Source organism: Rhopalosiphum maidis, chromosome 4, assembly GCF_003676215.2.
Source record: "Rhopalosiphum maidis isolate BTI-1 chromosome 4, ASM367621v3, whole genome shotgun sequence".
Taxonomy (NCBI): Eukaryota; Metazoa; Arthropoda; class Insecta; order Hemiptera; family Aphididae; genus Rhopalosiphum; species Rhopalosiphum maidis.
The window spans coordinates 51056838-51068301 of NC_040880.1; the positions used below are offsets into that span (position 1 = coordinate 51056838).

General features: G+C 28.5%; 2 protein-coding genes across 2 annotated transcripts; one reads left to right on the forward strand and one right to left on the reverse strand.

The window, feature by feature from the left end:
* Positions 1–243: 243 nt before the first annotated feature.
* LOC113558842 lies at positions 244–1617 on the forward strand. Its single transcript, XM_026964413.1, has 4 exons — positions 244–606; positions 1130–1202; positions 1266–1318; positions 1395–1617. Exons 1-4 carry the CDS (start codon positions 581–583, stop codon positions 1507–1509), a joined length of 267 nt encoding a protein of 88 aa, XP_026820214.1. The 5' UTR covers positions 244–580; the 3' UTR covers positions 1510–1617.
* Positions 1618–7113: 5496 nt separating this feature from the next.
* On the reverse strand, positions 7114–10508 carry LOC113557143 (alpha-tubulin N-acetyltransferase 1-like). The gene is made up of 9 exons (XM_026962475.1): positions 10428–10508; positions 9891–10011; positions 9010–9156; positions 8670–8838; positions 8374–8519; positions 8251–8277; positions 8117–8189; positions 7999–8054; positions 7114–7933 (listed from the first exon to the last, which is right to left on the reverse strand). The coding sequence occupies exons 2-9, from the start codon at positions 9980–9982 to the stop codon at positions 7813–7815; spliced, it is 831 nt and encodes a 276-aa protein (XP_026818276.1). The 5' UTR covers positions 9983–10011; positions 10428–10508; the 3' UTR covers positions 7114–7812.
* Between the last annotated feature and the right edge of the window lie 956 nt (positions 10509–11464).

Sequence of the window (11464 nt, forward strand, 5' to 3'; positions counted from 1 at the left end):
ATAATCTTTGTGCTTTGGAAATTGGAGCTTTCCCGACATAGCTGCGGGTTACTTACAATCACATAAATGCGTCGCGCAATATAGCTTTCGACGATGATGTCCTTAAGCCGTACGGCGTGGAGTGATCATTGGAAATCATATTACTATAATGGTTAATTGTTTAGCAAATAAAATATCACATACATATTTTAGTCTAAAATTGTACACAGATTTGATTCTACAAAGTAAAAACTGCAGAAAGCAGATGGCACTATGGTAGTCACCGGTCGGTGGGGTATGTCGGAAACGCGTTCAAGGTCAGTGCGCTTCGTCGTCACCCTCTACGCTCGGCGCTCGTCGTAAATAACAAAACAAGTGATGACAACAAAGTACAAACCGAGAATAGCAGACGTCGTCAGGAAATTGGAAAACCTCAAGACAACAACAAATTAGACTCGTCGTTCGTGAGTCATCAGTCATCATACGCCCACGGCTTACTAAAACGTCTACGACAATACGTTGTAAGATTAAAGTAATAATACGTCTTGTTGGGATTACGATTTGGAAATTTTTCCAAAAACACTACAGGAAACATTGCAACATGAACTTCAGCAGGCAAACTGATGAGTGAGTTGTTTATTAATTATTATACTATATTTCCTTATTTAATATTTTTTACTATAACATGATTATTATGTGACAGTTGTCCGGTTGTCCGAGGGCCATTTTCTTGTTGATGCTCTTTTCGAATTTAATTAATTATTATATCTGCCCAGTAACTATGCGTTTTATAAAAAACATAAAATAATGAGTATAAGATTTTTAAACCTAATTGATTTTAAATATCCTTTGATTAAAATGACCTATGTTAAAATTCTAGACATATTTTTTCTTTTGTTATGTTACTAGTAGAAAACAAAATAGTATTGTTAAAGGTAAATTCCAATAATGTATTATGTTTTCTATTATTATTAGGTACATTATTAATCATATTAAGTCATTTTTTTACCGGTTCAATTAACTTATTTGTTTTTTTTTTTTAATGATTCCTATTGATATTCAAGGATTTAAAGCTTGCTTTTTTTAGTAAGCTAGGTACATTTTGAACAAGTTATAAATATTTTTTTATTATTATTTAAAATTTGTACAGGTTATTGCCAAACGAAAATGAGGGGAATCACGGACGCCATGATGCTCACAAACATCATGACACAATGGGTGAAGTGAGTAGTTAAATAATTTATATTTTAAATATTTATGAAAATAATACATATTTTTTCTATTAGATTGTACAAGGCCAAGAGTTTCCTAACAATGTGAAGAACAGTTTTGTTGATTTGTTAGTAACTATTACCACCTAAATTTCTATAAATTAGTTTAAATTATTTTTAAAAAAATTTTTATTTTTTATGAAGGGTTGATAATCATGTCAAAGAAGTAAATCCACATGCTGAAAGCTTGGGTACACACCAAATTAACAAGGATGGAAACTGTGTAGAACGAGACCTTTTACTTCACAGCACCACTTAATTTATTTTAACAACATACCTATGTTATTCATAATCCACATTAATATTTCATGAGCAAATTGTATACTTTTTTTTTCTTTAAGATATTTACAATCTATTGAAAATATTTAAATGCACATTTTAATATTTTACTTAAAAAAATTTATAGGTATACGATAATGCATATTTATCTTAATAAACTCATTTTTAACTATAAAAAGTTATTTATTATTTAATTTTAACCTTACCTTAAAATTTTAAAGTAGCCTAACTATAAATTGAAACTAAAAAATAGAAGACTAAAACCAGTGCTTGATCTAAATTTAAATTAACATTTTTAAAATGTTTTCTGTTGATTTCATTTAAGTATCTGCAGTAAATCAACAATAATATTTCTCTAAAACAGGTTTCTGTAGGCATTTCTGTCAAGACAATGAGTATATGGTTTGTTAAGCAATATCACAGATTGAAGTAGTACTTGTAAAAAAAAAAAATTTGTGTTTTTTTGAAAATTATGTCTTATTTATATAATTTTAGGATCAAATAATAATTGATAAATTCTACTGAAACAAATTTACCTAATAAATACATCATAAATGTACTCCCAATGAAATTAATTTACTACCTATTCATATTTAAAATATAAGATTACTTATTAATTAATAATTATTATAATGATATCATGTCATATAAATCATTTTATTTATATGCCTAATTTACTAAACAGATACAATTACAAAAAAATAATAATATAACAATTTGTGTGATCAGTAAATTAGAAAATAGTTAAAAATAAAAGTACATACATGAAAATGTAGTCAGTTCAGTTGTGCTATACACTAAAGCACAATCAAATTGGTAGGTACTGTGAAGCATCCTATGTAGTAGTTGATTCAGATTGTAAATGTATACTGTAAAATGGTGTGTGATTTATAACAGTACTGAATTTATTATTATATGGGTTAGGCTATATTCAAACTCTTGGAGCTTAGAACTTAAAATGTATATAATGGAGGATGCTGTGTAAAAAAGCAAATTTTTGTTCAATAGACCCAATATTGAGTTGTTAGCTTTGATATTAGAGTGAATTAATCTATTATCAAACTAAGTTTAAAAACTTTATTTTGTATAAACAGTAAATTAACTGATCTATTTTAAATCTTTATTTAATACCTACTCATTTGTATTATATTGGTGCTTCCATCAAGTTAATTATGTTAGTCACTAATCAGCAAATTCACAATTGTATTAAAATTATTGTATCATCTATTAATATTTTAAAAACATAATTGTAGTTTAATATTTCACTATATCCTACACTTTTTAAAATTACATTAGAATCAGTGGTCAGAGGACTGTCTGACACTGACGTAGGGATTAGAGTATTTGACTACAAAATATAAAGATTAATTTAATTCATATGTGAACAATATAGAATGTTAATTAGCAAAACAAAGGAGGTGATTAAGACTATAGCAGAATTAGTCGTAGAGAGAAGCAAATTCATGGAGCTAATAATAAACAAAGAAAAATAAAATATATGATATTGTCGTGCAAGAACTATAATCATTTATGTTTAGCACAGTGAACGTAATTCCTTTTTAAAGAGTAATTACATTAAAATACCTTAGGTGGAACTAAGTACAGATGGAGGTAATCATAGAGAAATCCAACAAAGAATAAATATAGCTAACTGATGCTTCTTAGCCTTTAAAAACAAGGTAATGATACGCTTATTTTTTTTATATACAAGTGAAATATGGACAACAAATTATATTCGAAAGGAGTCTTTCAAAAGGATATTTGGCCAAAAATAAAATCATGTAACAAGCCTGTGGAAACAACAGACCTATTTGAAGCTTGAACTTTCTAGTAACATTGAAGCGCAAGCGTACTAGCTGGACAGGACATGTATGGAGAGCACAAGATCAGACAATCCAAGAGGCGACTAAATGGATCCTAGGTAAAATGAGGTAACTAGGATAGCCATGATGAAAATGGGCAGACAGAATTAGGAGCGACTACTAGGAGTTATCAACGGCGGAGAATTTGCTAATGACAGAGAATCATGGAGGGAAATGAGGGTCTAAATGACCTATGTACTATGTTAAGCCAAATAAAGATAAAAAAAAGTAATATTTAATCAATGTTTTTTTTTAGATTTACTAATCTTCATCTTACCTTTGACAGACCTACAAAGCTTTTTTATCCAAAAGAGTATTCTGTAGTTTTTAGAACATTGTTAATTTGTTGTAAAAATGTGTGAATGTTACATAATAAATTAAATGTATGTATTCAGTTATTTTTTACTTCAGAAAAATAATAATAATAAAAAGATAAGAGGAGATAACTCAAAGAATTGATATAAAGCTTTCTTTACTTAGTTTTTGTTGTTTAGGCTTTTTGAGATATAACAGGTAGAGTTAGAAAATAATAAACTATAAGCTATAAATTATAATATATTTTTATTACTGAAAGTTTAAAATAAATACTCAAGACTGTGGTGTATAAAAAAAATACTATATGTTAAAATATGAAAATTAGTAAGAATGATGTTAGTCTAAATTATAAATATTATATTTTAAAGCAAAAAAATTAATTAATAAATAAAAAAAAGTGCACCCAAAATCTCTAAACCTTATATTGTGCATTTAATTTTTTTTTCTAGAATATATCTGAAATAATATCATTAAAGCATTGATAGATTATTTAAGTTATTATGTAGAGCTGTGATGATATTTAAGGTCTCGTTCCACACAGTTTCCATACTTGTCAATTTGATAAGTACCCAAGCTTTCAGAATGTGGATTTACTTCTTTCACATGATTATCAACCCTAAAAAACAATTAAAAATTAAAAAAAATCTAAATGAATTTATAGAAATTTAATAATTACTAACAAATCAACATGATTGTTTTTCACATTATCAGGAAGCCCTTGTCCTTGAGCTTGTACAATCTAATAGAAACATTACAGTTTATGTTCACAAATATCTAAATTTAATTGTTAAACTAAACTTACTTCTCCCATTGTATCATGATGTTTGTGAGCATCATGTCGTCCGTGCAGTGTCTCATCTTTGTTTGGTGATGCTCTGTAAAAATTAAAAATAATAACTGTTTAAAATGATATATTTAAAAAAAATAAATAACTTATGAGTTAGGTATTAGTATTCAGTTTGAAAAATACATTTTAAATGATAATAAATTATAGAAAAAAGAACAAATTAGTATATTAATGAACTAAGAAGGTGAAAAATGGTAATAAATAGGTATTAATCGTAAACTGCATGTTATATGGTTAAATAATAGGAAAAAATCAAAATTGTATGTCATAAACCAATAACACTACTATAGTACTATACTACACTGTCTACATTAAGTATTTATACTTACACTACTTGTATTGAAAAAAGTCATTATTTATTAGCCAAATATTTCAATTTGAATTTTATAATATAATAATATATATATAGAAAAATTAGCTGGAATTTATCTAATAATATTTAAAAATTAATTAGAAATGTATAACACATTTTGATATCAAATTAATTTCATACAATAAAAGTATCTATGCTATAGAATAGGTATGTTCCAATTTTGGAAAATTACAGTGGGTTTGTCTTTTTTTTACATCACCATGAATAGTCTGAGGTAATATCTGTCCCGTGTACAGTTTCAAATAAATAACAATACCTAACTACACCTGTAAACGTTTTCGAAAATCGTCTAAAAAAATGGCCACCGATGGCAGATCTACCGCACGAGCGCAAGTGTTCGAGTTACATAATTATAATAATAATTTAAAAAGGCATGTTACATAATAAAATAAACAACTTACTTGTCGTCCTGCCTGTCGGAATTCATGTTGCGATTATTGTTGAATATTTTGGTAAATACTTGTCTTTACAAGAAGTAAAAACTTCAATTTTATCCCACACGAATAACAATTTACAAACGGCAAAGACTTGTTATTACTAAATGACAAATATTCAAGACTAGTGACTGACTACTAGAAAAGTGGGAACAGTGTATTGTCACTCACTGGAGCAGATTGCAGTGTACAGTAAAGCCGTAAAGGACTATATAGGTATATAGCTGTAGCGTGGATTATTATGGTCAACGAGGATGGGCGTTTATGATCTTGACGCGTTTTTCCTAACGATGCTTGGGTTTAATAGTTGGTAACTCGTAGTCATTGCTTGTTTACGATGAGCACCGAGGGCTGCCGACCTCGGATGCGTTCGATATTTCGATCCACAGCGTTCCCGCGGTTGACGAGGACGAGGAACCGGAACTGATCACAGGTTGTCGAAGAGACCGACAAGAAAATAAACGGTGGGCAATCGGGTCACTCTGAAGTCTCTAATAGCATACTGTGGAGAATAATTTTTTTCCATCAACCAACCGTACGAATTCGTATTAAACAGGAAATACCTTTCGTTAAGTTTTCACACTCTTGGAGTGAAGTGGGTACGATAATAATTTATACCTTGCAAGTCGAGCTGATTGTAATTGAAAAACCATTTCGATTAAATATTATAACTCGTTTATTGATTTATTTGGTCTAACTCGGTTTCAAAGGTACGCACTACGCAGTCATTGTGCCTGGTTGAATTAAATGAGACAAAATCATTATTTTAAAGATTATAAAGTACAAATTGTATACAGTCTTCACTCTGCAGTGCTCAACTTGGCAAAATTAAAGTAGGAGTAGGGAGACTGTTAAATTTTTTAAAAAAAGCATCACCATTATTTATTTAGTCATTGAGTTTTGGGGGTTATGCCTCCACATCCTATATACCCCTCTTTTAATCATATAAGAAATATTTATAAATAATCAATTAGAAAAAAAAAGCTAATATAAGACATAGGTAATTACTGTACTTGTTATATGTATTATATTTAGAAATAATAATAAATCATACTTTGTACAAGTATAATATTATAATGAAAATTAATGAATAAATGTTTTGTTTTTCACTTTTAAAAAGCCCCTATCAGCCATCAGGCATTGTGTCGCATTCATCTTTTTTTCGTCCCAATTTCATAAAGCTTTTACATATCATATAAATACATTTTTCCTCTTATAGAACAAACCTATGTATTTAAAGTTTAGACAAGCGGAGTAGTGAACAAACATTTTGCGGAGTAACCCCGTACTACTCCACTCCACGCATTTAAACTATAAATACTTATAACTCTAACTATTCGCCTTAAATTCGTTTTTTTTGTATCAAAATACTCAGAAAATTATTCTGCTAAAGAATATGAAAATAAAAACTATGTTGTAATTCAAAAAAGTAAAAAACTTAAAAAAAATAATGTTTTAATAAAAACATTGTTTTTTTAACAACTTGAAACTATATAAAAAAATGTTTTCAAAAAACGTGAATACTTTTTGAAATAATGAGTGGTTCATGATAAAAGAATCCCTCTGTATATATATGCATAGAACATTCAAAAACACTAAACATTAGTGGAATGTGGAAGAACAACCGAATAACTTTTTAACACACAGAAAATATATTAAAGGTACATATTAGTATATTACACACATAGTTATAGCTCCTATAGGTAACTGCATTTATTTAGTATCTACTATTAAATACTATAGGTATGGCAAAACAAACAGTGCAGTTTTGAAAAGCTAATAAAAAAAAAAAGATGCAACTTATGTCCTACATAAATGAGATTTATTTTATTAAATTCGGTACATCATGTTGTTTTAAACAATAAGCATTAGAAAATGACATTCCCCGATGATAAGATAAACCGTGTACTTACCTGATTTGAGCATTTATGACTTTTTTCCGTGGGACTACCTGAAAAAAAAATATTTTTAAAACTTGGCTTCATATAATGGAAGAACTCAATAATCAAATTTAGAAGGAAATAGCCGTTATTAATATGTGCAAAAACTTCAAAATTTGCCTTCAACTACTGGGGGTCATCTTCTGATGTCATTTTCAAAATTTAATGTATAAAGTAGATGTAACAAATAAAATAAAATAAACCTCATTTCTGTAAGTTGCATAGTTTTTTTTAATAGCCTTTCAAAACTGCAGTCTATTTTGCCAAACCCTGTATAATAGATTCGGTGCATTCTACAACTTAACTGTAGTGTTACAGTTAAAGTTAGTACAACAAGTAATAAAAAATAATTATTGTATTATTAGTCTATTAGCTTAAGCATAAAGCTACAATGAAATGGACATATTTAAACTATTACAATATTTTCAGATATTGACATATAATTGAACAATACATTCGTTCAGTTATAATAACTAATAAGTTATCTGAATTCAAAGCAATAGTTTTTTATATCATGTTGAGCTGTGATGGTATTTAAGATCTCGCTTCACATAATCACCATATTTGTTGATTTGAAGTGAGCCTAAAGCTTCTTCAGTATGTGGTTTAATTTTAGTGAATTGGTCATGAACACTGAAATACACATACAAACATACATTTTATTAAAAACGAATTTTTATAAATTTAAATAAACATACAAATTATTGACATGGTCGTGCTTCATAGAAGAAAGAGTTCCTGTATCTTGTATAATCTGTAAATAATATTTATAAATTAATTATTTTAATAAATATTTAAATTGTTAAGTTCACTTACTTCACCCATTGAATCATAATGTTTATGAGCTCCATGGCGTCCAAATGTAGGTGGGCGATTATACCCTGATGTTCTGAATAGGTACATAAAAATAATTAATTTTTATTTAAAATCTACATTGAACATAATTTTACCTATTTCCAGTATTGTCATGATTTTGACAACTAAGTATAAATTAACATTATATGATTATTTTTTATTATTATTCAACAAAGTTGATTAAAAATAGGTAATTTGTAAATACAAATATAGAACTCTTACATTTATCAAAGAATTCCTCATAAATAACAAAATTGTTTCCCTGGTTTACTAATTTGGATAGATGGAAATTTTTCCACATAAACTGCAATAAAGTAGTAGTTGGAGTATCAATAACCAATTGCTTAACATCCAATTTCATATCCTATATAATTATATAAATATAAATAGAAGATTATAATTTAAATTCGATTAATAATTAAGAAAATTTGTAATTTATCAATTCCAATAATAATTATAATTATTTTTGATTTTTTAATAACAATAATAACACAGTAAGTTAGGATAGTGTTACCTGTAACATGTATTCAACCAATCGTTTTCCGTAACCTTGACGCTGTTTAGACTCATGGATGTAAAAATCCAACAAACAATAAACCATGGTTTCTGAACGGGTACCATTTTTGTTGTAAAGGTACAACTTTTTCCATCCCATTTTCAAAATTCCAACAACAACAAAATTACTATACAGTAAACAAATACAATAAAATCAATCTTACTGAAATAGTTAAGTTTAATTTAAATACCAAATTAGTTGCTTAATATTTAACCTAAGTGGAAAATAGTACCCTAACATCAAGCAAGCAAGGTAGTCTAGTTTTCCTTGATATCATATTTAACAAAAAATATCTTACATAGGTGTATTTTGTTCAGTCATCATGTAAATAACATGATCAGAATTGATGAGCTTGTCGGCACTGGTGATCGGCAACTCCAATTCTTGAGCCACAGCCGACATTTTACCAATCTCATCAATTATCAATCGTAATTTGTTTTTTAAACTGTAAAAAATATACAAAAATCATATGAGAGTAAAATATAGGTATAATATTAGATATAACACATTCATATCTTGTGAAAAATTCTCGTCAAGCAATTTAAAAAATTAAAAAAATGCCTTTTCAGTCAACAAGTGTGAGCATTTGTACCACTCACATAGATACTGTTTATATTTAATAGATTTGTAAGTGAGGTTTGAGACAAGATATTTTTTTTAAATGAATTCTTTTATTTTTATTTAATTAGTATATAAAATATCTTTTAGCTAGCTACTGATATGTATAATTAAATATTATAAATAGGTACATTAATATTAGCCATATTAAACTTATTCATCTTCTGAATTCTAATATCTAAATCATTTTTAACTAAACAAAATGTTTGTAGTCATTATTTAAGTTTGTATTATTTTTATAATATTTTTATTTTAAAGCAAGTTATAAACATTTTAAATTTTATAATAGGATAATCTACTTTAATATTAAAAATAGAGAGTAACATTTTCCATGCTATGAGTTAGTAAGATCACTAAGATTATTGACTATAAATACCATATAATAGTCAACAGTTTAGACAGAATTTATTGCGGGTACGGTTTGGCCGTTTTATAATAATAAATAGTAATGTTTAAATCTGAGACACAAGAGTATCTATTTTTCGACCGGTTCTAATTTAAAGTTGGCTATTGGTAAATTTGTTTTGTATTCCTCAAAACATTCTGGAATATTATACTCACTTGTAATTTTTCTCGTATCCTTCAGCCGTCATCGTATTGTCGATCTTCAGTACCTGTCCGACGTTGTTGTGACTGTCAAATTTAAACTGCATGGCTACCCGTTTGTTTTTCAACGAGATATCTGGAAAATTCTCTAAGGTCCGCTAAAACCATAATAACAATGACAACAAAAACAATAATATAGAAAGGCTTTTGGCGCCTCCAGAGCAGTTGGGAACAGTTGCGCCGAGTGTAGCGAGTTTACGATATTGACTTGACCTACGACAATATATTTTATTAATATTTACGTTGCACGGGTGGTGGCAACGGACTTTGGACCGTTGTAAACAATAAACACGGAGCACAGCGTTCCTGTGGTCGTCGTCTGAAGGGCGCAGGCTGTATATGTATAACGACCGAAAATAATAATAAACTCCCGAGCGAGACCAGATCGGAATAATAATTACCAACACTGAACACAATAACACAATATTTGCTGTTGCTGTATTATTGATATATTCGGTTATTATGTTACATGGATAGGACGTTGTTACCTACTTGTTTTTGTCGTCGTTACGTCTGATCTTGTAGCGCGTGCAGATTGTTCTGCGGCTGTTGGAGACAATATTTTTGTTGTCATTGTCACTCGACTCACTCGCGACTCACCCACGACGCGATATCAGTCGTCGAAGCCTTTTTTGAGTTTTGGCATGACGAGTATGACGGCAGCCGTATGTGGCAGGTGGCGTACCGCGTGTTTAAGATTTTAAGAATGTATACAAGTATACTCTGGTAGACGAATCCCCGAAAAATACTATCGTATAATATCATTGGTCGTAAGGAAAATGAATGTAATTTTTTGATATTTCTAGTTTGATTTAGTAGTGGCGGTGGCTTACTGCTAGCCGAATATTAGTGTACCTAACTACCTAAGTACCTTGTACCTTTAAGGTATTAAGTACAATTATATAGTTTAAAAACTGCTAACTACTAATTTAATATAAGAACCAGTAATCACTTATGAAATAAATAGATACTTTAAAGATCTGCAAAATCCAGATTATTGCGATTTAGCAATATAGCATTATAGCAAATTCATAAGACGAATTTATTTCGAATATGGACATTATAATATCAAGTATGGTTAGATTATTCAATAAGTTATGAATACATGAAAATTGTGTATATTCTGATATTCACAAGCGGAGATTTGATTGAATTTTAGTAGAGGCTATATTTGGCAAAACTGTTGCAAAATAGGTATATATCTATTTAATAATTTGAAAAATGTTCAATAACTTTTTTTTTTTGGGGGGGGGTTGTAATATTATTACAAAACATAAAATGAATTGACTTTAAATGTTTAGTAGGCAATACTGCAATAGTAACATCGAAATGTTATTTTTATTTACTTTATATCCATAGGCGCAATTGGGGGGCGCTAGAATTGTTGGCTGACTTAGGAATTAGGAGCAATTTATATATATAATTTATTGGGTTACTCAACATAAAAAAAATTAAATTAATAACAATATAATAGATTAATCATACGATTTTGGTATACATATTTACTACGTTATTTCCTTACAAAAAAA

Excerpts from the sequence above, each read along its gene's own strand:
- LOC113558842 (XM_026964413.1), top strand. The coding sequence starts at position 581 with ATGAACTTCAGCAGGCAAACTGATGA. Across the intron at positions 607-1,129 it reads TTCAGCAGGCAAACTGATGA|GTTATTGCCAAACGAAAATG; the intron begins GTGAGTTGTTTA and ends AAATTTGTACAG. Across the intron at positions 1,319-1,394 it reads AAGAACAGTTTTGTTGATTT|GGTTGATAATCATGTCAAAG; the intron begins GTTAGTAACTAT and ends TTTTTTATGAAG.
- LOC113557143 (XM_026962475.1), bottom strand. The coding sequence starts at position 9,982 with ATGCAGTTTAAATTTGACAGTCACAACAACGTCGGACAGGTACTGAAG. Across the intron at positions 8,278-8,373 it reads GAATTCTTTGATAAATGTAA|TCAAAATCATGACAATACTG; the intron begins GAGTTCTATATT and ends TATACTTAGTTG. Across the intron at positions 8,055-8,116 it reads ATTATGATTCAATGGGTGAA|ATTATACAAGATACAGGAAC; the intron begins GTAAGTGAACTT and ends TATTATTTACAG.